Genomic DNA, 26,828 nt, shown 5'->3' with positions numbered 1-26,828 from the left:
CTGCATATTACAATAGTACCGCTTATGGACAGCAAGGTAAGTTGTGTTTCTGACAGTACAATAAAGGTAAGTTGTGTTTATAACTGCATGGGTAAATTGTATATGTTTTATTAATGTCATGTTTCTATATTTTTATTTATAAACTGGGTGGTTCGAGCTCTGAATGCTGATTGGCTGACAGCTGTGGTATATGAGATGTATACCACGGGTATGACAAAACATTTATTTTTACTGCTCTAATTACGTTGGCAACTAGTTTATAATAGCAATAAGGCACCTTGGGGGTTTGTGATATATCCGCGCTGCGTCGTGCCTAAGAACAGCCCTTAGCCGTGGTATATTGGCCATACACCACACCCCTTTGTGCCTTATTGCTTAATTATCAGCATTTCTCACTCCCTTTTTGCAGGTACTCCTTTGATTCCCAGAGGAAAGTGTTATGCCTGACTCTGTCCTTTCGCTCCCCACCAAGGCTACCCCGGTTTAAAAGGAGCCAGAGGTGACGTGGGCTTCCCAGGCCCAGCTGGGAGGAAGGGACCACCAGGAGAACAAGGAGGTGATGGATCTTCAGGACTCAGGGGCCTTCCAGGACCACCGGGCCCCGGGGGAAGAGACGGCATCTCTGGGGGACCAGGAAGGAAGGGTAGAGGGGGATACTTATTATCAATTAAAGATCCATAGCTAACTACACACTTAATAGCCATACATTCTCTATTTAAGCCTTAAGTGAGTCTCTGGATTACCAGGAAAAAGGGGTAGGGGAAAATCGTTCAACACACATCTACAGCTAGTTACAGTAACTTCCTAGTCAGAGTAAATGACTCTCTAGTCACTACTTTTGATCAGACAGGACTTTCTAAACAGAAGTAGGACCTGTATTATTCCTCCACCTTTATTTGGCAAAACAATTAACAACGCTTCGATCCAAAGTACATCTTCATCAGATCCACTATAGGCATTTTTAAACATCTTTGTTTTTCCCGCTCACAGGCGAGAGCGGTTACCCCGGACTGGTGGGTTTCCCCGGAAGACCAGGTAACCCTGGAAGACCCGGTGGACCAGGAGGAAAAGGAGCTCCAGGGTTCTCAGGAAGAGACGGCCTGCCCGGAGACTTCGGCGCGCCAGGACCTAAAGGTACAGGATTGGGAATGACAGAATCAATGGAATGATGGGAAGGGAGTGGATAGGGAGTAGTTGATCATTCTGATCTGACATTATGAATAGTCTTACAGTGGTTTTGGTTTAGTTTCATGTTTTTCTTGGGGGGGGGGGGGGGGGGGGGGGGGCTTAATCAATCCCTAATGTAATGTAAGAGACACTAACTGTATGAGGTTCAGATAGAATCTGAATGACGTGGCTTCTCTGTGTGTGTGTGTGTGTGTGTGTGTGTGTGTGTGTGTGTGTGTGTGTGATCCAGGTGACAAAGGTTACCCTGGTCTCCCTGGTGCACCCTCTCCGCCCGGAGAAGATGACCTGGAGAAGGGACAGAGGGGCGACAACGGTGCCAACGGACTACCCGGTTTCCCTGGACCTAGAGGTAGGTGGTAGGCTACAAATCTAAATCGTAAGCCATTTTGTGCCAAATGTATGTCATCAACAAGCTCCTACAACAGCCATTTGTGTCAAATCTGTGTCAACAGCAAGCTCCTACAGTCGCCATTTTGTGTTAAATGCTCTTCACCAACAAGCTCCTACAGCCGTCATTTTGTGCTAAATGCTATTCACCAACAAGCTCCTACGTCTGCCATTTTGTGCCTCCCTGTCCCAAGGTGACAAGGGTTTCCCAGGCCAGCCTGGTCGTCAGGGTTTGCCCGGGCTGCCTGGTTATACTGACAGGGCTAAAGGAGAACCAGGACTTCCTGGTCTCCCCGGACGCCCAGCCGGGCCAGGCTACCCAGGACCTAAAGGATCTCCCGGTATCATCGGCTTCCCTGGCATGCCTGGACCAAGGGTAGGCAAATACACCACCATACAAATAGTTTAACAGTGACACTGTGGGCAGTAAACAGAAGTGGAAGTTGATGTTATATTGAGTTTGACATATTTAGAAGTGGAAGTTGATGTTATACAGAGTTTGACATATTTAGAAGTGGAAGTTGATGTTAAACTGAGTTTGACATATTTAGAAGTGGAAGCTGATGTTAAACTGAATTTGACATATTTAGAAGTGGCAATAGATGTTATACTGAGTTTGACATATTTAGAAGTGGAAGTTGATGTTATACTGAGTTTGACATATTTAGAAGTGGAAGTTGATGTTATACTGAGTTTGACATATTTAGAAGTGGAAGTTGATGTTATACTGAGTTTGACATATTTAGAAGTGGAAGTTGATGTTATACTGAGTTTTATATACACTGCTCAAAAAAATAAAGGGAACACTAAAATAACACATCCTAGATCTGAATGAATGAAATAATCTTATTAAATACTTTTTTCTTTACGTAGTTGAATGTGCTGACAACAAAATCACACAAAAATTATCAATGGAAATCAAATTTATCAACCCATGGAGGTCTGGATTAACACATTTTGAGTCACCCTCAAAATTAAAGTGGAAAACCACACTACAGGCTGATCCAACTTTGATGTAATGTCCTTAAAACAAGTCAAAATGAGGCTCAGTAGTGTGTGTGGCCTCCACGTGCCTGTATGATCTCCCTACAACGCCTGGGCATGCTCCTGATGAGGTGGCGGATGGTCTCCTGAGGGATCACCTCCCAGACCTGGACTAAAGCATCCGCCAACTCCTGGACAGTCTGTGGTGCAACGTGGCGTTGGTGGATGGAGCGAGACATGATGTCCCAGATGTGCTCAATTGGATTCAGGTCTGGGGAACGGGCGGGCCAGTCCATAGCATCAATGCCTTCCTCTTGCAGGAACTGCTGACACACTCCAGCCACATGAGGTCTAGCATTGTCTTGCATTAGGAGGAAGCCAGGGCCAACCGCACCAGCATATGGTCTCACAAGGGGTCTGAGGATCTCATCTCGGTACCTAATGGCAGTCAGGCTACCTCTGGCGAGCACATGGAGGGCTGTGCAGCCCCCCAAAGAAATGCCACCTTACACCATGACTGACCCACCGCCAAACCGGTCATGCTGGAGGATGTTGCAGGCAGCAGAACGTTCTCCACGTCGTCTCCAGACTCTGTCACGTCTGTCACGTGCTCAGTGTGAACCTGCTTTCATCTGTGAAGAGCACAGGGCGCCAGTGGCGAATTTGCCAATCTTGGTGTTCTCTGGCAAATGCCAAACGTCCTGCACGGTGTTGGGCTGTAAGCACAACCCCCACCTGTGGACGTCGGGCCCTCATACCACCCTCACGGAGTCTGTTTCTGACTGTTTGAGCAGAGACATGCACATTTGTGGCCTGCTGGAGGTCATTTTGCAGGGCTATGGCAGTGCTCCTCCTGCTCCTCCTTGCACAAAGGCGGAGGTAGCGGTCCTGCTGCTGGGTTGTTGCCCTCCTACAGCCTCCTCCACGCCTCCTGATGTACTGGCCTGTCTCCTGGTAGCGCCTCCATGCTCTGGACACTACGCTGACAGACACAGCAAACCTTCTTGCCACAGCTCGCATTGATGTGCCATCCTGGATGAGCTGCACTACCTGAGCCACTTGTGTGGGTTGTAGACGCCGTCTCATGCTACCACTAGAGTGAAAGCACCGCCAGCATTCAAAAGTGACCAAAACATCAGCCAGGAAGCATAGGAACTGAGAAGTGGTCTGTGGTCACCACCTGCAGAAGCACTCCTTTATTGGGGGTGTCTTGCTAATTGCCTATAATTTCCACCTGTTGTCTATTCCATTTGCACAACAGCATGTGAAATGTATTGTCAATCAGTGTTGCTTCCTAAGTGGACAGTTTGATTTCACAGAAGTGTGATTGACTTGGAGTTACATTGTGTTGTTTAAGTGTTCCCTTTATTTTTTTTAGCAGTGTATGTGACCAACCACGTGGATTCGGTGCTATGTATCAACATTTGAGATTGTGTTTTTTACATTGGATAAAAGTAGAAAATGGCCCTTGAATGTTTTGCTACACTTACTGGAGAGCTCTTCTTTGTCTACACCCATTCATCATTGTTCACACCCTCTTAAGCCTTAGCCCCACCCATCTCTTTAAGAATTCACACGTGAGGCCATGTGCTAAACAGAGTCAGTATCCTAATCTGATTTTGGTGCAGGTCAAAATCAAATCACATTTTATTTGTCACATACACGTGTTTAGCAGATGTTATAGCGGGTGTAGTAAAATGCTTGTGCTTCTAGCTCCTATAGTGCAGTAATATCTAACAATTTCACATATATACCCAATACACACAAATCTAGTAAGGAATGGAATTTAAGAATATATACATATATGGACAAGCAATGACAGAGTGGCATGGACTAAGATACAGTAGAATATTATAGAATAGAATACAGTATATACATATGAGATGAGTAGTGCAAGATATATAAACATTATTAAAGTGACTAGTGTTCAATTTCTTAAAGTGGCCGGTGATTTCAATAGGCAGCAGCAGCCTATAATGTGCTAGTGATGGCTATTTAACAGGCTGATGGCCTTGAGATAGAAGCTGTTTTTCATTCTCTCTGTCCCAGCTTTGATTTACTGACCTTGCCTTCTGAATGATAGCGGGGTGAACAGGCAGTGGCTCGGGTGGTTGATGTCCTTGATGATCTTTTTGGCCTTCCTGTGACATCGGGTGCTGTAGGTGTCTTGGAGGGTGGGTAATCTGACTTTGGTGCAGGTCATGTTGTCCTTCACATTACTGTCTCTGGTAAACACACACTATGTTGAATAAAATTGATGTTTATTTGTCACATGCACAGGATACAGAAGGTGTAAATGGTACAGTGAAATGGTTACTTGCATAGTAGCAATATCAAAAACAGAAAGTGTCCAGATAAAAATACTTGTCTAAATTGATGGGTCATGTGAAAGAAACGCTATAACCACCCCCCAGCCACATTTAGCTAAGTGGATGGGTCACTATTGTCTAGACACAGCTGGCTAACTTGAGGAGTCATATAATCATCTGCTGAAGTGGAGTCAAATATTTTTACAACTAAACCAAGATAGACCACACAGCCTGTCGTTTCAAATGGGAACAAATGAGTCATAGTGGGCAGAAAAAGCAAGGAGGTCGGCAGAGCCAAGCACAAGCTAGCGAGATCCTTTTGGCACTTTCTAGCAAACATTTGCATATTTCCATTAGGGAACGCCTACTCTGTGAATTGTGGTCCTCTGTAGCTCAGCTGGTAGAGCACGGCGCTTGTAACGCCAAGGTAGTGGGTTCGATCCCCGGGACCACCCATACACAAAAATGTATGCACGCATGACTGTAAGTCGCTTTGGATAAAAGCGTCTGCTAAATGGCATATTATTATTATTATAATAATTTTTTATGTGCAATAACTCAATTAGCCTTTGCAGTCCTTCTAAATATCGCACATTTTTGAAACTTTAGCAAAGGGTAAAGTCTAGAAAACTTAGTCCACTCTGTTCATAACAGATTATAGTTTTGGGAACAGAAAACTGTATTGAGATCAAAGGTTTCATCAATGAGAACATTTGCAGAATGTCGGCCAAAATCCACCTCGTTCCATCTTCTCTCACTGCCGGCCACAGGGCTTCCTCTCACGACCATATTTGGTAGTAACTGGAAACGCCGGGCGGATGGGTCACATGTTTATACATCCGGTGAAATATCTGTCTCATTGTTCTATCTGTGGTGGAGTCTTTTGTTTAGACAATGAACCGGCATAATCCCAACTCATACTACTACCAATACAAACATTGTCATAGCTGTAGTATGAATCTGCAGGTAGCTAAATCTACCCAAATAGGTTCCATGTTAGCTAGCTAACATTATGCTATAACTAGCAATGCAAATTGTTTTTTGATTGGAATAATACAGTGCATTGGGAAAGTATTCAGACCACTTGACTTTTTTCACACTTTGTTACGTTACAGCCTTATTCTAAAATGGATTCAAATGGGAGTTTTTTCTCATCAATCTACACACAATACCCCATAATGACAAAGCAAAAGCAGGTTTGCTAATTTATATATATATTTTTAAACGTTACTGTCACATTTACATAAGTATTCAGACCCCTTACTTAGTACTTTGTTAAAGCACCTTTGGCAGCGATTACAGCCTCAAGTCTTCTTGGGTATGACTCTACAAGCTTGGCACACCTGCATTTGGGGAGTTTCTCCCATTCTTCTCTGCAGATCCTCTCAAGCTTTGTCAGGTTGGATGGGGAGCATCGCTGCCCTGCTATTTTCAGGTCTCTCCAGAGATGTTCGATCGGGTTCAAGTCCGTGCTCTGGCTGGGCCACTCAAGGACATTCAGAGACATGTCCCAAAGCCACTCCTGCGTTGCCTTGGCTGTGTGCGTAGGGTCGTTGTCCTGTCGGAAGGTGAACCTTTACCCCAGTCTGAGGTCCTGAACGCTCTGGAGCAGGTTTTCATCAAGGATCTCTCTGTTCTTTGCTCCCGTTCATCTTTCCCTCGATCCTGACTAGTTTCCCAGTCCCTGCCGCTGAAAAACATCCCCACAGCATGATGCTGCCACCACCATGCTTCACTGTAGGGATGGTGCCATGTTTCCTCCAGACGTGACGCTTGGCATTCAGGCCAAAGAGTTTCATCAGACCAGATAATTTTGGTCTGAGAGTCCTTTAGGTGCCTTTTGGCAAACTCCAAGCGGGCTGTCATGTGTCTTTTACTGAGGAGTGGCTTCCATATGGCCACTCTGCCATAAAGGCCTGATTGGTGGAGTGCTGCAGAGATGGTTGTCCTTCTGGAAGGTTCTCCCATCTCCACAGAGGAACTCTGGAGCTCTGTCAGAGTGACCATTGGGTTCTTGGTCACCTCCCTGACCAAGGCCCTTCTCCCCCGATTGCTCAGTTTGGCCCAGGCGGCCAGCACTAGGAAGAGTCTTGGTGGTTCCAAACTTCTTCCATTTAAGAATGATGGAGGCCACTGTGTTCTTGGGGACCTTCAATGCTGCAGAAATGTTTTGGAACCCTTCCCCAGATCTGTGCCTCGACACAATCCTGTCTCGGTGCTCTACGGACAATTCCTTCGACCTCATGGCTTGGTTTTTGCTCTGACATGCACTGTCAAATGTGGGACCTTATATAGACAGGTGTGTACCTTTCCAAATCATGTCCAATCAATTGAATTTACCACAGGTGGACTCCAATCAAGTTGTAGAAACATTTCAAGGATGATTAATAGAAACAGGATGCACCTGAGCTCAATTTCGAGTCTCATAGCAAAGGGTCTGAATACTTATGTAAATAAGGTATTTCTGTTTTTTATTTTTAATACATTTGCTAACATTTCTAAAAACCAGTTTTCGCTTTGTCATTATGGGGTATTGTGTGTAGATTGATGAGGATTTTTATTTATTTAATCAATTTTAGAATTGTGGAAAAAGACAAGGGGTCTGAATAATTTCCGAATGTACTGTATTGCTACACAGATCATACACGTAACATTATCTAGCGAGCCAGCAAGCTAACATTTGCTAGATAGCTAACAGTACGCTTTAACTTTAACTTCTGACAAAATTAGAAATGTAAAATATCTGAAAATGTAGCTAGACTCTTACCCATATACATGGATGAATGCTTCACGGCAGACTGGAACCATTTAACTGCGTTTTGTTTGTAGCTACATCTTGTTTGGCCAGCATTGTGTCAAGTCACTCCAGTTCACATTGACCGTAGCGTGTGCAGAAAGTATCCCATCACAACGTTTTCCAACTGATCTGTTGATAGCGCCTGCTAAATTCAGGGCATCAATGTTCTTGAGAAAGTAGCAAAACCTTTTTAGATCTAGATGGCTAAAGTTATATCTTTCAAAAAGACTGTGGTAGAAATGACTATCAACACATTCTGAGCAGCTCACGTTATAGACAGAAGCATGCTAGACGGCAGACCAATCCAAACTCATCTCCCGACACATGTCCAGCTCATCCATTATCTCAGCCAATCATGGCTAGTGGGAAGGTTCCTGTCTTTTTCCGTGGCTAAACCAACTAGGCTTATAATTTAACAATTGTATTCGTATTTACAGATGGAATACAAGTTTGTTATTAAGGCACATGAAAGTTCACATGTTCTAGAAGGCATTTCTCCCTCCCAAAAATGCATTTTGATAAATAAAAAAAGTATACTTTAAATAGCCTCTTCTGTACAGTAGTCGACATGCGACATGCGCCTAGCTTCCTGAAACGGGTCACATATTTAGAAGTGGCAGTTGATGTTTTACTGAATTGGACATATTATTTTTCCGTAGGGTGACGATGGCGGGCCTGGTTTCCCTGGTAACCCCGGAGTCCCTGGTCAGCCAGGTGCTAAAGGTGAGTGGCTGTCACCTGTTTGTCATATACAGTGAGGGGGAAAAAGTATTTGATCCCCTGCTGATTTTGTACGTTTGCCCACTGACAAAGAAATGATCAGTCTATAATTTTTGCAGAGTTAGCTCCAGGTAAATGTTGCAATTCTTTAGCCATTCCTGAACCTGCGACCAAAAACAAGCTACATATGGACAGTACGAAAATAAATGATGTAATGATTTTGTCTCTTTGCAGCAAAATCTGCAGAGCTGGAATGGTTGTATCCCCCATATATTTTGTATACTAATTTTAATTGAAAAACTCTACGTTTTGAATCCAGCCTTGTTTTGTGTATCAGTTCGTAAACCATGTGCCATGGAATCGGTACCTGGAAAATCTCTTCCCAACTATTTTGCAATCTATATGGCACAGCTGTCAATTTTTTGGTCCTTAAATGAAACTGGTATACTTTTTTATTTATCACAATTTTCATTAGCCAATTTTGGTTTTTAATGCAAGGCCGACAGACAAGTTCCTTACTTTCTCCCCCTTCAACTTGCCTCTACCATTTTTGCAGTAATGCTGCAATTAGTTGGTTGTAATTTTTATAATATATATTTTTTGTGGGTATTTTACACCCTTTTTCAAGTTATCCAATTGGTAGTAGTTACAGTCCCTGTCCCATCACTGCAACCCCCGTACGGACACGGGAGAGGCGAAGGTCGAGAGTCGTCTGTCCTCCGAAACACAACCCAACTGAGCCGCACTGCTTCTTGACACAGTGCCCGCTTAACCCAGAAGCCAGCCACACCAATGTGTCGGAGGAAACACCGTACACCTGGCGACCGTGTCAGCGTGCACTGTGCCCGGCCCGCCACAGGGATCATATATAGCGCGATGGGACAAGGACATCCCTATCGGCCAAACCCTCACAAGGACATCCCTGCCGGCCAATTGTGCGCCGCCCCATGGGTCTCCCAGTCGCGGCCGGCTACGACAGAGCCTGGATTCGAACCAGGATCTCTAGTGGCACAGCTAGCACTGCGATGCAGCGCCTTAGACCACTGCGCCACTCGGGAGGCCAGTTGGTTGTAATTTTTAGTTTTATATATTTGTGTTAGCTGCAAAACTCCACCAGTCCTATTTATGATATAATTTACGAAGATTACACCTTTTTTAAACATTATTTCCAAAAACATGTTTTTTTAAAAATCCATTAGTATATTTGAGTTTAACCATAATATTTGTTGTAATATTTGTTCTGTCTTTTCTGGTGGATTAAACTGAAATTGCAACCAACTTTCTAAGGCTTGGTTTACCTGTACCTTGTCAGTGTAAAGGTTTTGTATTGGTTAAGTTCTTACCTGCTTCTTGTCAGTGTAAAGGTTTTGTATTGGTTAAGTTCTTACCTGCTTCTTGTCAGTGTAAAGGTTTTGTATTGGTTAAGTTCTTACCTGTATCTGTATGGTCCTCAGGGGAGAGAGGTGACTCGTCCGGCTACCCCGGAAGTCCCGGAGCTAAAGGTGAGTCCGGAAACCCCGGTTACCCAGGTGGCCCAGGTGCTAATGGTGCCCCCGGTGACAACGGTTTCCCAGGGGGCCCTGGGTTCAGCGGACAGAAGGGAGCACCAGGCGTTCCAGGAAGACCCGGACTCTTGGGTGAGTAGTGGGGATGATGATGTCACAGGACGTGATGTCATAAATGTCAGGAAGTGATATTTAAACAATTTAGAAAATATGGAATAGAAGTATACTATATATATATATATATATATATATATATATATATATATATATATATATATATATATATATATATATATATATATATATATATATATATATTAACCCCCTGATCATCATTCATCATTTTCTATGTTATTACATGTTCCCCCCTCCTCTCAGGTACCCCTGGTTTCACTGGGGCTAAGGGTCTGAACGGATACCCAGGAGGAAGAGGTTTCGACGGGACGCCTGGCCGCCCCGGCTCCCCTGGATCATCTGGAGAGAAAGGTTTGTCGGACACACACACAAACATACACAAACAAACACGCCCACGCACACAAACGCAAACACACACACACAGAAATACGCCCACGCACACACACACACTCACAATGCAATAATCATGTTCTTTCTCAAGGTCTGCCGGGATCTCCTGGTCTTGATGGACTCAACGGACTGGCTGGGCCCAACGGTCTACCAGGAAGCCCAGGTTATAGTGAGGAGGGTCGCCCCGGCACCCCTGGAGTGGCCGGTCTGAAGGGAGAGAGGGGATCCTCCATCCCAGGAGCACCAGGGTACAACGGGGAGAAGGGAGCGAGAGGAGAGTCAGGTGAGAAAGATTAATAAATCAATCAAATTCATTTTCTAGAGAAGGATCAATCAATCCTTAAAATGTATTTTATAGAGAAAGATGAATCAATCAATAAAATGTATTTTATAGAGAAAGATCAATAGTCAGTCAATATAATTCATTTTATAGCGAAATATCAATCAATCAATAAAATCAATTTGATAGAGAAAGGTCAATCAATCCAATTAATTGTATAGAGAAAGATCAATCAATCCTTAAAATGTATTTTATAGAGAAAGATTAATCAATCAATAAAATGTATTTTATAGAGAAAAATCAATCACATTTATTTTATAGAGTAAGATCAATCAATCTATACAATTTATAGCCCTTTTTACATCAGCAGTTGTCACAAAGTGCTTTATAGATACCCCACCTAAAACCCCAAAGAGCAAGCAATGCAGAGGCAAAAGCACAGATGAGCAGAGATGAGTAACCTTGAGTAACCTTGATGAGTCACATGATGACCCTAACCCCTAGCCTAACCCCTAATGGTGCTCTCACTACATTTGACCAGAGGCTGTTTCTAAAGCAGACAGTGAGGCACTTAAGTTAATGTGTGTGTGTGTGTGTCTCACTGGATACTGACCTTAACTCTTGTGTGGTTGTCAGGGGGTCCTGGTATGACGGGCTTCCCAGGTCTGCCTGGGCGTCGTGGGGAGACAGTCGGCTCCAATATCCCTGGACCTCCGGGAGACCCAGGCCTGCCCGGACTCGATGGAGTAGGAGGTAGTTTAACCCTTTATTTAGCGTTTTATAAGACAATAAATTATATTCCTCTGTCTCACTTTCCTCCTCCTCCTTCCATCTCCTTCTCCTCCTTTTTACTTCTCCCTCTCATCTCCTTGTCCTCCCTCCATCAAAGTCCAGCTCTAACCACTCTATCTCTGTAGCTAGTTTACTGCCTGTTAAATGGTTAACATCTCCTCTCCTCTCCCGTCTGTACCTCCTGGATTTCCTCTTCTCCTTCTCCTCCTCTCCATTTCTCCTCTAAGTCATCTCTCCTTCTCCTGCCTCCATCTACATCCAACACTATAGCCCTCTAAACTGTAGCTAGTTTACTCTTGTGTTAACTGTTGATGGTGGGTTCCTCCAGGTTACCGTGGTCCTCCAGGTCCCGCAGGCCCACCGGGGCCCAGTACGGCCCAGGGAGACAGAGGCGACGCTGGGCTTCCTGGCTGCCCCGGTACCCCTGGGAGACGTGGAGACCCTGGAGGTCCCGGTGTCCCAGGAAGGGACAGCAGCCCTGGATTCAAAGGTACATGGATGATTATGTTTATCTGAAACATGTAGAATTTGTTGGAGGGGCACGTTGGTTGACCACTCAAGCAATTATCAACCAGAATTGGATGTTGATCTGAGGTCTTTGCCCAGTGGTTGATGTACCATACCATGTCTGATGGAGCATGTTGTTGTTGTGTTGCCCAGGAGAGAGAGGCCACTCTGGGTACAGTGGAGTATCAGGAACCAAGGGCTACCCTGGAGATGCAGGAGATTACGGAGGGAAAGGACAAAAAGGAAGGAATGGTGAGAAATGTATCCTTTTAACATTGACCTGAAGATTAAACACTTGTCTTTGTCAATTTGATCAATTATGTTGTAGATGATTTAGCTTGAGTCTCATTTCCCTCTCTCTCTCTCTCGCTCTCGCTCTCTCTCTCTCTCTCTCTCTCTCTCGTTCTCTCTCTCTCTCTCGCTCTCTCTCATCTCTCTTTCTTCCTCCTTTTCCTCCTCCTGTCTCTCTCTCTTCATCCCTCCATCTCTTTGATCCTGTGCATGTTGGCTTCCTCCCCACACCTCTGTCTCCCATCCTCCCTCCCCTCACCTGTCTCCCATCCTCCCTCCCCACACCTCTGTCTCCCATCCTCCCTCCCCACACCTCTCTCTCCCATCCTCCCCACACCTCTGTCTCCCATCCTCACTCCCCACACCCCTGTCTCCCATCCTCCCTCCCCACTCCTCTGTCTCCCATCCTCCCTCCCCTCACCTGTCTCCTATCCTCCCTCCCCTCACCTCTGTCTCCTATCCCCCCTCCCCTCACCTCTGTCTCCTATCCTCCCTCCCCACACCTCTGTCTCCTATCCCCCCTCCCCTCACCTCTGTCTCCTATCCTCCCTCCCCACACCTCTGTCTCCTATCCTCCCTCCCCACGCCTCTGTCTCCTATCCTCCCTCCCCTCACCTCTGTCTCCTATCCTCCCTCCCCACACCTGTCTCCCATCCTCCCTCCCCTCACCTCTGTCTCCTATCCTCCCTCCCCACACCTCTGTCTCCCATCCTCCCTCCCCTCACCTGTCTCCTATCCCTCTCCCCTCACCTGTCTCCCATCCTCCCTCCCCTCACCTCTGTCTCCTATCCTCCCTCCCCACACCTCTGTCTCCTATCCTCCCTCCCCACACCTCTCTCTCCCATCCTCCCTCCCCACACCTCCGTCTCCTATCCTCCCTCCCCACACCTCTCTCTCCCATCCTCCCTCCCCACACCTCTCTCTCCCATCCTCCCCACACCTCTGTCTCCCATCCTCCCTCCCCTCACCTCTCTCTCCCATCCTCACTCCCCTGTCTCCCATCCTCCCTCCCCACTCCTCTGTCTCCCATCCTCCCTCCCCTCACCTGTCTCCTATCCTCCCTCCCCTCACCTCTGTCTCCTATCCCCCCTCCCCTCCCCTCTGTCTCCTATCCTCCCTCCCCACACCTCTGTCTCCTATCCTCCCTCCCCTCACCTCTGTCTCCTATCCTCCCTCCCCACACCTCTGTATCCCATCCTCCCTCCCCTCACCTCTCTCTCCCATCCTTCCTCCCCTCACCTCTCTCTCCCATCCTTCCTCCCCACACCTCTGTCTCCCATCCTCCCTCCCCACACCTCTGTCTCCCATCCTCCCTCCCCTCACCTCTCTCTCCCATCCTCACTCCCCACACCCCTGTCTCCCATCCTCCCTCCCCACTCCTCTGTCTCCCATCCTCCCTCCCCTCACCTGTCTCCTATCCTCCCTCCCCTCACCTCTGTCTCCTATCCCCCCTCCCCTCCCCTCTGTCTCCTATCCTCCCTCCCCACACCTCTGTCTCCTATCCTCCCTCCCCTCACCTCTGTCTCCTATCCTCCCTCCCCACACCTCTGTCTCCCATCCTCCCTCCCCTCACCTCTCTCTCCCATCCTTCCTCCCCTCACCTCTATCTCCCATCCTTCCTCCCCACACCTCTGTCTCCCATCCTCCCTCCCCACACCTCTGTCTCCCATCCTCCCTCCCCACACCTGTCTCCTATCCTCCCTCCCCTCACCTGTCTCCCATCCTCCCTCCCCACACCTCTGTCTCCTATCCTCTCTCCCCTCACTTCTGTCTCCCATCCTTCCTCCCCACACCTCTGTCTCCCATCCTCCCTCCCCTCACCTCTGTCTCCCATCCTCCCTCCCCACACCTCTGTCTCCCATCCTCCCTCCCCTCACCTGTCTCCTATCCTCCCTCCCCTCACCTCTGTCTCCCATCCTCCCTCCCCACACCTCTGTCTCCCATCCTCCCTCCCCACACCTGTCTCCTATCCTCCCTCCCCTCACCTGTCTCCCATCCTCCCTCCCCTCATCTCTGTCTCCCATCCTTCCTCCCCACACCTCTGTCTCCCATCCTCCCATCCTCCCTCCCCACACCTCTGTCTCCCATCCTCCCTCCCCACACCTCTGTCTCCTATCCTCCCATCCTCCCTCCCCACACCTCTGTCTCCCATCCTCCCTCCCCACACCTCTGTCTCCCATCCTCCATCCTCCCTCCCCACACCTCTGTCTCCCATCCTCCCTCCCCACACCTCTGTCTCCTATCCTCCCATCCTCCCTCCCCACACCTCTGTCTCCCATCCTCCCATCCTCCCTCCCCTCCCCTCTGTCTCCTATCCTCCCTCCCCACACCTCTGTCTCCTATCCTCCCTCCCCTCACCTCTGTCTCCTATCCTCCCTCCCCACACCTCTGTATCCCATCCTCCCTCCCCTCACCTCTCTCTCCCATCCTTCCTCCCCTCACCTCTCTCTCCCATCCTTCCTCCCCACACCTCTGTCTCCCATCCTCCCTCCCCACACCTCTGTCTCCCATCCTCCCTCCCCTCACCTCTCTCTCCCATCCTCACTCCCCACACCCCTGTCTCCCATCCTCCCTCCCCACTCCTCTGTCTCCCATCCTCCCTCCCCTCACCTGTCTCCTATCCTCCCTCCCCTCACCTCTGTCTCCTATCCCCCCTCCCCTCCCCTCTGTCTCCTATCCTCCCTCCCCACACCTCTGTCTCCTATCCTCCCTCCCCTCACCTCTGTCTCCTATCCTCCCTCCCCACACCTCTGTCTCCCATCCTCCCTCCCCTCACCTCTCTCTCCCATCCTTCCTCCCCTCACCTCTATCTCCCATCCTTCCTCCCCACACCTCTGTCTCCCATCCTCCCTCCCCACACCTCTGTCTCCCATCCTCCCTCCCCACACCTGTCTCCTATCCTCCCTCCCCTCACCTGTCTCCCATCCTCCCTCCCCACACCTCTGTCTCCTATCCTCTCTCCCCTCACTTCTGTCTCCCATCCTTCCTCCCCACACCTCTGTCTCCCATCCTCCCTCCCCTCACCTCTGTCTCCCATCCTCCCTCCCCACACCTCTGTCTCCCATCCTCCCTCCCCTCACCTGTCTCCTATCCTCCCTCCCCTCACCTCTGTCTCCCATCCTCCCTCCCCACACCTCTGTCTCCCATCCTCCCTCCCCACACCTGTCTCCTATCCTCCCTCCCCTCACCTGTCTCCCATCCTCCCTCCCCTCATCTCTGTCTCCCATCCTTCCTCCCCACACCTCTGTCTCCCATCCTCCCATCCTCCCTCCCCACACCTCTGTCTCCCATCCTCCCTCCCCACACCTCTGTCTCCTATCCTCCCATCCTCCCTCCCCACACCTCTGTCTCCCATCCTCCCTCCCCACACCTCTGTCTCCCATCCTCCCATCCTCCCTCCCCACACCTCTGTCTCCCATCCTCCCTCCCCACACCTCTGTCTCCTATCCTCCCATCCTCCCTCCCCACACCTCTGTCTCCCATCCTCCTTCCCCACACCTCTGTCTCCCATCCTCCCATCCTCCCTCCCCACACCTCTGTCTCCCATCCTCCCATCCTCCCTCCCCACACCTCTGTCTCCCATCCTCCCTCCCCACACCTCTGTCTCCTATCCTCCCTCCCCTCACCTGTCTCCTATCCTCCCTCCCCTCCCCTCACCTCTGTCTCCCGTCCTCCCTCCCCACACCTCTGTCTCCCATCCTCCCCCATCATCTGTCCCTCTAGGTACTTCTGGTTGTAAGGGAGCCCCAGGTATAATTTTAGGTGGCCCGGATATCCCGACTCCCTATGGAGACATGGGAGGCTCTGGTCCCAAAGGAGCTCCAGGGGCAGTGGGAGAACCAGGCAATCCCGGCATGCCAGGCAGAGGGGGTGAGTAACCTACTGGGAACAGCCTGGCCTGCTAGGCAGAGGTCGTGAGTAGAGTAGCTTACTGGACTGTATCAAAGAAAATGTGATTTGTACCCACCAAAGTTTAGACTGGAATCCACACTCATTTTACTTGCTTCAAAACAGTTGTGATGGATTCAGTTAGTGTGGAGTCTAGGCTAACCAAAGTTACCCTTAGTTATCCCTGATCTAGGTTCAGCTTTACCTTCATCCAATCCTAACCTCAACCATAAGGTAGTTATCTAAGTTTCCTTAGATCAGTATTCTAAGCGTATCTTCCTCCTTTGTTCTAGGTCCTAAAGGCAGGCCCGGTGCGGTGGGGAAGCTGGGGAGGAACGGAGGGTCAGGTCTGGATGGACCTCTGGGAGACCCTGGTTCTCCTGGTTTCCCTGGACCTACCGGATCACAAGGTACGTGTGTCTGTGTGTACGTGTGTGTGTACGTGTTTAACTATACTTGTGGGGACCAGCAGTCAGTAGAGGTGTGTGGGTAAAGTCACTGAGGAAGCCAAGCCAGTAAAAAAGCCATATTACAACCTATGTTGTGATAATTGCATTGTTTGCTCTATAACCCATTAGTTCATACGCCACCGTGATATACAATAAGGCCGTGACAACAAAAAGACAACAGTCACACAGTGACACATACGTTTGTTTCTTCACAAAACCAGAGAGCAACATCTGTCAGGTGAAGTCCACAAAGCAAATATTGCATGTAACAAACAGTTGTATGACCTGCAACACGGTCAAACAAGTTAATGTTTTCGACATTACATTATTTTACTAAACAACAACTGATTTAGAACCACAGAGTTACCGAAGGTCAGCGCAAAGACAACAGGAGCACTGCCTCCACTATTCCAGCACCATTTCACCTTAAACATTTAAACATCATCAAATCAACTAGGCTATATATGCTTAGTTTAATACAGTGAAAACAAACAAAGTTACGTGCATGCGTGCGCATGAGAGAAAGAGAGATGTCGATACATGTCAAGTCTTACAATGCTCTATCACTGCATCATAATGCATTATAGCTGGAGGCTTTAAGTAAAGTGTTACCCAACATTTTAACATGAAGTACTTACATACTCCCTCTCCTCTCTTCCCCCCTCTCTTCTCCTCTTCCCCCTCCTCTCCTCTCCTCTCCTCTCCTCCTCTTCCTCCCTCTCCTCTCTTCCTCCTCTTCCTCCCTCTCCTCTCTTCCTCCTCTTCCCCCCTCTCTTCTCCTCTTCCCCCTCCTCTCCCCTTCCCCCTCTCCTCTCCTCTTCTCCTCTCTTCTCCTCTCCTCTTCCCCCCTCTCCTCTCCCCTCCCCCTCAGGTCTGCCTGGTAAGCCTGGTCTGCAGGGTCCCCCTGGTAGTGTGGTCCGCAGCAGGAGTGTTGGTTTCACCCTGGTGAAACACAGTCAGAACAACCAGGTACCCATGTGTCCCCAGGGCATGGCCCGGCTCTGGGAGGGATACAGTCTGCTGTACGTAGAGGGGCAGGAGAAGGCACACAACCAGGACCTCGGTGAGTCACACATACACACACACACACACACACACACACACACATACATACATACACACACACACACACACACACACACAAAAGGCAACATAAGCAATTCTAGGATTCGGGCATGCAGAGCGATCTACAAAACTTGCAGAAAGCTTATATATATATATATCTCTCAATCTCTCCCCTCTCTCTATCCCTCCCCTCCTCTCTCTATCCCCTCCCCTCCTCTCTCTATCCCCTCCCCTCCTCTCTCTATCCCCTCCCCTCCTCTCTCTATCCCCTCCCCTCCTCTCCTCTCTCCTCCTCTCTCTATCCCTCCCCTCCCCTCTCTATCCCTCCCCTCCCCTCTCTATCCCTCCCCTTCACTCTCTATCCCCTCTCTCCTCTCTCGATCCCTCCCCTCCTCTCTCGATCCCTCCCTTCCTCTCTCTATCCCCTCTCCCCCAGGTATGGCGGGCTCCTGCCTCCCCCGTTTCAGCACTGTCCCCTTCCTTTACTGCACACCCAGCGAGATCTGCTACTACGCCAGCCGCAACGACAAGTCCTATTGGCTGTCCACCACGGCGCCCATCCCCATGATGCCGGTGGGAGAGGAGGCCATCAGCCAGTACATCAGCAGGTGCTCCGTGTGCGAGGCCATGTCCCAGGCTGTGTCCGTCCACTCACAGGACCTCACCATCCCCACCTGCCCTGCTGGCTGGAGGTCCCTCTGGATCGGGTACTCCTTCCTCATGGTGAGTGATGCGGGATTAAGGCCAGATTCAATCCACGGTGCGTTGTAGAGTACTGTTGACAGTGCGCCTTTCAAAGGCAATACAGTGAGGGGGAAAAAAGTATTTGATCCCCTGCTGATTTTGTACGTTTGCCCACTGACAAAGAAATGATCAGTCTATCATTTTAATGGTAGGTTTATTTGAACAGTGAGAGACAGAATAACAACAACAAAAATCCAGAAAAACGCATGTCAAAAACGTTATAAATTGATTTGCATTTTAATGAGGGAAAATAATCGCTGTTTGGAAGGTAGGAGTGCTTAAAGGGAGTGCTCCTAATCTCAGTTTGTTAACTGTATAAAAGACACCTGTCCACAGAAGCAATCAATCAATCAGATTCCAAACTCTCCACCATGGCCAAGACCAAAGAGCTCTCCAAGGATGTCAGGGATAAGATTGTAGACCTACACAAGGCTGGAATGGGCTACAAGACCATTGCCAAGCAGCTTGGTGAGAAGGTGACAACAGTTGGTGCGATTATTTGCAAATGGAAGAAACACAAAATAACTGTCAATCTCCCTCTGCCTGGGGCTCCATGCAAGATCTCACCTCGTGGAGTTGCAATGATCATGAGAACGGTGAGGAATCAGCCCAGAACTACACGGGAGGATCTTGTCAATGATCTCAAGGCAGCTGGGACCATAGTCACCAAGAAAACAATTGGTAACACACTACTCCATGAAGGACTGAAATCCTGCAGCGCCCGCAAGGTCCCCCTGCTCAAGAAAGCACATATACAGGCCCGTCTGAAGTTTGCCAATGAATATCTGAATGATTCAGAGGAGAACTGGGTGAAAGTATTATGGTCAGATGAGATCAAAATCGAGCTCTTTGGCATCAACTCAACTCGCCGTGTTTGGAGGAGGAGGAATGCTGCCTATGACCCCAAGAACACCATCCCCACCGTCAAACATGGAGGTGGAAACATTATGTTTTGGGGGTGTTTTTCTGCTAAGGGGACAGGACAACTTCACCGCATCAAAGGGACGATGGACGGGGCCATGTACCATCAAATCTTGGGTGAGAACCTCCTTCCCTCAGCCAGGGCATTGAAAATGGGTCGTGGATGGGTATTCCAGCATGACAATGACCCAAAACACACGGCCAAGGCAACAAAGGAGTGGCTCAAGAAGAAGCACATTAAGGTCCTGGAGTGGCCTAGCCAGTCTCCAGACCTTAATCCCATAGAAAATCTGTGGAGGGAGCTGAAGGTTCGAGTTGCCAAAAGTCAGCCTCAAAACCTTAATGACTTGGATAAGATCTGCAAAGAGGAGTGGAACAAAATCCCTCCTGAGATGTGTGCAAACCTGGTGGCCAACTACAAGAAACATCTGACCTCTGTGATTGCCAACAAGGGTTTTGCCACCAAGTACTAAGTCATGTTTTGCAGAGGGGTCAAATACTTATTTCCCTCATTAAAATGCAAATCAATTTATAACATTTTTTACATGCGTTTTTCTGGATTTTTTTGTTGTTATTCTGTCTCTCACTGTTCAAATAAACCTACTATTATAGACTGATCATGTCTTTGTCAGTGGCAAACGTACAAAATCAGCAGGGGATCAAATACTTTTTTCCTTCACTGTATATCCGCATTCTCAGAGATCACATTCATGGTAAACGCTGTGGATCTCGGCTCAATCGTAAATTACCTTTAAATATCAGGCACGGCACTGTGCGCCTCGGATTGAATCCCGGCCAATATTTGTAACTAAAATGTATTTTTGTTATTTCACCACACAATAACCCCAGTCTAAACCACCATAGTGAAACTAACACACAGGACTTGTCTGGGCCTCTCCCTCTCTCTTTCCCCCCATACAGCACACTGCTGCCGGGGCAGAGGGTGGAGGCCAGTCCCTGGTTTCACCCGGGTCCTGTCTGGAAGACTTCCGCGCCACTCCCTTCATCGAGTGTAACGGGGCCAAGGGCACCTGCCACTTCTTTGCCAACAAGTACAGCTTCTGGCTGACCACGGTGGAGCCTAACCGGGAGTTCAACCCCCCTCCGATGGACACGCTGAAGGGAGGCAACCAACTCAGCAGAGTCAGTCGCTGTCAGGTCTGCAGCAAGATCTTGTAGCCGGGAGAAGAGTCAAAGATAGAGAGAAGATATGGGAAATGGAAAACAGAGAGACTGAAACAAAGGAGAGGGTGATGATTACTTCTCAGAATGAAAAAGAGAGGAGGTAAAAAAAATATATATATATTAATTATGACTGAATTTGAGCTCCCCCCTGCTTCATCTGCGGGTCTCCCTTGGGGTGTAAGGGCGTCCTGAAGGACCGACGAGGGCACTTCTGTGGGTTTATGATGCCCTTATATCGATTTTAGAGAGAGGGGGATGGATATAGAGCGAGAGAGGGAGGGAGGGATGGAGAGATGTGGGGTCTTGGTGTTGATTGCTCTGCACTAGAATATCACTGACAGTGTTGCTATAGCTACTGCACTGTTGTATGTGTCTTTATTTGGGTGTTTTCTCATTACTATGGTTACATGTCTGAAAACATTCAAGGCTACCTAGTGACACCGCAAACCAACCCTTCGGACCGCACTGAACCGCTTTCCCTTCCTGGCAGCGTCCCAAATGGCTCCCTATATAGTTCACTACTTATGGCTTGGGCTCCATAGGCCTCTGGTCAAAAGTAGTGTATATAGGGTGCCATTTGGGACAGAACCCTTCTCTACCATAACAACAACAATAACTACAGTCATAAACCTGAGAGACCTGCTATACATACAGTTGAAGTGTGAAGTTTACACACACTTAGGTTGGAGTCATTAAAACTTGTTTTTCAACTACTCCACAAATGTCTTGTTAACAAACTATAGTTTTGGCAAGTTGGTTAGGGCATCTACTTTGTGCATGACACAAGTAATTTTTCCAACAATTGTTTACAGACAGATTATTTCACTTATAATTCACTGTATCACAATTCCAGGGGGTCAGACGTTTACATGACTGTGCCTTTTAACAGCTTGGAAAATTCTACAAAATGATGTCATGGCTTTAGAAGCTTCTGATAGGCTAATTGACATCATTTGAGTCAATTGGAGGTGTACCTGTGGATGTATTTCAAGGCCTACCTTCAAACTGCCCCATTTGCTTGACATCATGGAAAAATCAAAAGAAATCAGCCAAGACCTCAGAAAAAAAATTGTACACCTCCACAAGTCTGGTTCATCCTTGGGAGCAATTTCCAAATGCCTGAAGATACCACGTTTATCTGTGCAATCAATAGTACACAAGTGCAAACACCATGGGCCCATGCAGCCGTCATATCGCTCAGGAAGGAGACACGTTCTGTCTCCTAGAGATGAACGTACTTTGGTGCGAAAAGTGCAAATCAATCCCAGAACAACAGCAAAGGACCTTGTGAAGATGCTGGAGGAAACGGGTACAAAGGTATCTATATCCACAGTAAAACAAGTCCTATATCGGCATAACCTGAAAGGCCGCTCAGCAAGGAAGAAGCAACTGCTCCAAAACCGCCATAAAAAAGCCAGACTACGGTTTGCAACTGCACATGGGGACAAAGATTGTACTTTTTGAAGAAATGTCCTCTGGTCTGATGAAACAAAAATAGAACTGTTTGGCCATAATGACCATCATTATGTTTGGAGGAAAAATGGAATGGCTTGCAAGCCGAAGAACATCATCCCAACTGTGAAGCACGGGGGTGGCAGCATCATGCTGTGGGGGTGCTTTGCTGCAGGAGGGACTGGTGCACTTCACAAAATAGATGGCATCACGAGGAAGGAAGATTATGTGGATATATTGAAGCAACATCTCAAGACATCATTCAGGAAGTTAAAGCTTGGTCACAAATGGTTCTTCCAAATGGACAATGACCCCAAGCATACTTCCAAAGTTGTGGCAAAATGGCTTAAGGACAACAAAGTCAAGGTATTGGAGTGGCCATCACAAAGCCCTGACCTCAATCCTATAGAAAATGTGTGGGCAGAACTGAAAAAGCGTGTGCGAGCAAGGAGGCCTACAAACCTGACTCAGTTACACCAGCTCTGTCAGGAGGAATGGGCCAAAATTCACCCAACTTATTGTGTGAAGCTTGTGGAAGGCTACCCAAAACATTTGACCCAAGTTAAACAATTTAAAGGCAATGCTACCAAATACTAATTGAGTGTATGTACACTTCTGACCCACTGGGAATGTGATGAAAGAAATAAAAGCTGAAATAAATCACTCTACTATTATTCTGACATTTCACATTCTTAAAATAAAGTGGGGATCCTAACTGACCTAAGACAGGGAATTTCTACTAGGATTAAATGTCAGGAATTGTGAAAAACAGAGTTTAAATGTATTTGTCTAAGGTGTATGTAAATTACCGACTTCAACTGTACCTATTTACTGCTAGCTAACCGCTTGTATTCTCAAACACACACTGATTATATATTCGATGTCTGAGATAAAGTAAGAGTCTATTATGATATGTTCTTGTGATCCTATTGGAAACCAATATGTCCTTTTTTTTTATGCTACCCTACTCCGGGACTCAACTTGACAACAGTTTGGAAAAAAGCACTTTTAAAATATTAGAATGAATGGCATAGATATAGTGTCACGTTGTACAATGATAGGAAGACAAGCGGGCTTTTATTACTCCACCCAACACAAGGTACGTCATAACAACAATGGGGACGAAGCCCAAAACAACCACGTATATATAACACAGGGCTGTAACCCAAACAAAAGAGCAAGGTGTAAACCTATAAATACATACACGGGATGAGACCCGAAATAACAAGAGCACAATATACGGTACTCACGAGACCAATGGACATGGGACAATAATCGACAAGGACAATGGGGAACAGAGGGCATATATATATACACATACTAATCAGGGGGAATGGGAACCAGGTGTGTGTAATGAGACAAGGCAGTCCGGGGTTGGTGGTAATGATCCATGTCAGTGACGCCTAGAAGGCCGGTGACGTAGACCTCCGGAACTGGTGAACGGAATGAGCAGCAGTACCGGGGGGATCCGTGACAGATAGAGTGAGGTAACATCATCCAATGACGAATCACTTGAAAAACAAAAAGTAATAAGAGCCCATTTATGTGTATGTGAATGTATTGCACTGATGTGAATTCCTATAATGGGTCAAATATAAAATGTCAGTCAGTCTGTGCCGGTAAATCAGATCTGTAACGTTTGACTTGTCAATCAAATGTGTGCCTTTTCAGTTTAGCTACAGCGACGATGGGTGAAGATATAGATTCTCACCACCACCACAGAAACTAACCTATCAGCTCCTCAATTCACTGCTGCCACACAAATCATCGACACCAAACGCACATGATTACAGTGAGACCCTGATAGTTGTGTTAAGGGGTGGCACTTGAAATGCAAATGTTCTGTAACTGCCACAGAGCGGAGAGGATACCACAAGAGCGTTGGGCCAGTAACCGAAACGTCGCTGGTTCGAATCCCTAGCCGATTAGGTGAAGAATCTGCCGATGTGCCCTTGAGCAAGGCACTTACCCCTAATTGATCCTGTAAGTCACTCTGGATAAGAGCGTCTGCTAAATTACTAAAATGTCAAATTAAAGTTGCTTAATGGCAATTACATTTGCCCAAGACCCACCTCTTTGTTTACAAACACAAATGTTGGGGGTCCACACTGTGAGCGGAAACAGATATAGAGTACTGCTACTTTATTACAACGCTCTCACTGACTGGAATGGTTGACTGAGCTGCTAGTACGATGCACCAACTCATTCAAGTGGCTTCGTACTTATTTAAAACTGTCATATTCTTCAGGGTTTCACTCATTCTATCTTCTCACCTCGTTAGCCTATCTACTCTCCATGTTTTGTGACCAACATAAAAATCCACCCCCCATACTCAAGCCAAAACATACAAGTACACAATAACCACTTGGAAGGAATCACAAACTAACAACAAACACACACAGTCTTTGTTAGTATGTTTGTTATTGTACAGAAGCTTACTATACATTTTATCAACGTTAAGGCCTATTGTGTGCCGGTAGTCCCTAACTGCTGTCCTCAGCCTGTCTTGTCAATGGCCACGTTCCAGAGCTGACTACATTAGGTTCCAGAGCTGACTACATTGGGTTCCAGACCTGACTACATTAGGTTCCAGAGCTGAGTACATTAGGTTCCAGAGCTGACTACATTAGGTTCCAGAGCTGACTATATTAGGTTCCAGAGCTGACTACATTAGGTTCCAGAGCTGACTACATTAGGTTCCTGAGCTGACTACATTAGGTTCCAGAGCTGACTACATTACAGACGCCTACCAGATCTCACAACACCTGAATAGGTGATTAACATATCAGCTGACCACTTTATATGATCTAGCAATCTGATTGATGCCTGACTGCGCAGTCGATGAGGTGGCTCACAACCATTGGTTGGCGGTTGATGCAATGCAACACCTGCAATGTAGGTGGCCTGGAACGCGTCCATTGTCGCTGAATTGATGTTAAAGGTACTGGGTGACTTAAGTTGTAACCACTATAACCACTATGTCTACTATGTCTATCAAAAGGCCCATCTCTCGTTGGTAGCCCTGAGTACATTATTTTTCCTAATTTGTCGTTGTTTTGTCTGTAATCTAGATTATAATTATTTTTACTTCACAGTATGTATCCGCTGGTTCAAAGGTTATTTACAAATACATTTTGGGGAAGCTGGTCTGTACATTCAATGATAGGAACTGACATTTTTTGGGGGGGATATGTTTTTATATGGAAATACTTCTATGATTCTTTTAGGAATGACACAAATGGATAAAAACATTTTTATTGTCGCTCTTTTGTCACTGTCCTCAGATGTTAAATAAATTCCACCATCTTAAAAGGAATTTTGAGAACCTGAACAATTTATGTTTCATACGAATCCACATTTTACATGTACAACTGAAGTGCCTACAATGATTATGTAGTTGTGCTACATTTTCCTCAGAGGATAAACAACAGAATTGAATGAGTCTGAAATGTGTATTCTTGTGTTCACACTGAAATAAAGTATTACAATTTACTCAGATTAAGAAGAATGATTAAGATTATGTGAGAAAAATTTTACTAAATTATAGACCACCAATACAGATCAAATCAAATCAAATGTTATTGGTCACATACACATATTTAGCAGATGTTGTTGTGGGTGTAGCGAAATGCTTGTGTTCCTAGCTCCAACAGTGCAGTAGTATCTAACAATTCACAGCAATACACAAATCTAAAAGTAAAATAATGGAATTAAGTAATATAAATATTAGATTGAGCAATTTCGGAGTGGCATTGACTAAAATACAGTAGAATAGAATACAGTTTTACATATAAGATGAGTAAAGCAGTATGCAAACATGATTTAAACATTATTAAGGTGACTAGTGTTCCATTATTAAAGTGGCCAGTGATTCCAAGTCTATGTATTTAGGGCAGCAGCCTCTAAGGTGCAGGGTTGCGTAACCGGGTTGAAGCCGGCTATCTGATGGCCTTGAGATACAAGCTGTTTTTCAGTCTTTCGGTCCCAGCCATGGCTTAGGTGGCTGATGTCCTTGATGATCTTTTTGGCCTTCCTGTGACAACGGGTGCTGTAGGTGTCCTGGAGGGCAGGTAGTTTGCCCCCGGTGATGCGTTGGGCAGACCGCACCACCCTCTGGAGAGCCCTGCGGTTGTGGGCGGTGAAGTTGCTGTACCATGCGATGATACAGCCTGACAGGATGCTCTCAATTGTGCATCTTTAAAAGTTTGTGAGGGTTTTAGGGACCAAGCTATATTTCTTCAGCCTCCTGAGGTCGAAGAGGCGCTATTGCGCCTTCTTCACCACACTGTCTGTGTGAGTGGAACATTTTAGATCGTAAGTGATGTGTACGCCAAGGAACTTTAAGCTTTCTACCTTCTCCACTGCGGCCACGTCGATGTGGATAGGGGTGTGCTCCCTCTGCTATTTCCTGAAATCCACGATCAGCTCCTTTGTTTTGTTGAGGTTGAGTGAGAGGTTATTTTCCTGGCACCACTCTTCCAGGGCCCTCACCTCCTCCTTGTAGGCTGTCTCATCATTATTGGTAATCAGGCCTACTACTGTTGTGTCATCTGCAAACTTGATGATTGAGTTGGAGGCGTGCGTGGCCACGCAGTCATGGGTGAACAGGGAGTACGTGAGGGGGCTGAGCAAGCACCCTTTTGGGGCCCGGTGTTGAGGATCAGCGAAGTGGAGGTGTTGTTTCCTACATTCACCACCTGGGGGCGGCCTGTCAGGAAGTCCAGGACCCAGTTGCACAGGGTGGGGTTCAGACCCAGGGCCCCAAGCTTAATGATGAGCTTGGAGGGTACTATGGTGTTGAATGCTGAACTATAGTCAATGAACAGCATTCTTACATAG

At 47.1% G+C, this 26,828-nt stretch overlaps 1 protein-coding gene across 1 annotated transcript in view; it reads left to right on the top strand.

The window, feature by feature from the left end:
• col4a6 (collagen, type IV, alpha 6) overlaps positions 1 to 20,639 on the top strand; it is a 34,917-nt gene extending 14,278 nt beyond the window's left edge. The window contains exons 7-22 of the mRNA XM_084156311.1: positions 473 to 643; positions 991 to 1,134; positions 1,418 to 1,537; positions 1,770 to 1,951; positions 8,325 to 8,388; positions 9,840 to 10,022; positions 10,269 to 10,376; positions 10,507 to 10,698; positions 11,332 to 11,448; positions 11,816 to 11,977; positions 12,148 to 12,246; positions 16,009 to 16,155; positions 16,467 to 16,583; positions 17,494 to 17,685; positions 18,124 to 18,410; positions 20,274 to 20,639. Coding sequence (XP_084012437.1) covers positions 473 to 643; positions 991 to 1,134; positions 1,418 to 1,537; positions 1,770 to 1,951; positions 8,325 to 8,388; positions 9,840 to 10,022; positions 10,269 to 10,376; positions 10,507 to 10,698; positions 11,332 to 11,448; positions 11,816 to 11,977; positions 12,148 to 12,246; positions 16,009 to 16,155; positions 16,467 to 16,583; positions 17,494 to 17,685; positions 18,124 to 18,410; positions 20,274 to 20,531 — 2,543 coding nt within the window. The 3' untranslated portion in view covers positions 20,532 to 20,639. The remainder of the gene's footprint in view (positions 1 to 472; positions 644 to 990; positions 1,135 to 1,417; positions 1,538 to 1,769; positions 1,952 to 8,324; positions 8,389 to 9,839; positions 10,023 to 10,268; positions 10,377 to 10,506; positions 10,699 to 11,331; positions 11,449 to 11,815; positions 11,978 to 12,147; positions 12,247 to 16,008; positions 16,156 to 16,466; positions 16,584 to 17,493; positions 17,686 to 18,123; positions 18,411 to 20,273) is intronic.
• The last annotated feature ends 6,189 nt before the right edge of the window (positions 20,640 to 26,828 follow it).

This window comes from Coregonus lavaretus (genome assembly GCF_964263955.1).
Source record: "Coregonus lavaretus genome assembly, chromosome: 39".
Classification (NCBI taxonomy): Eukaryota; Metazoa; Chordata; class Actinopteri; order Salmoniformes; family Salmonidae; genus Coregonus; species Coregonus lavaretus.
The sequence above is the reverse complement of the archived record's forward strand: the minus strand, read 5'-3'. Positions and strand labels throughout refer to the sequence as shown.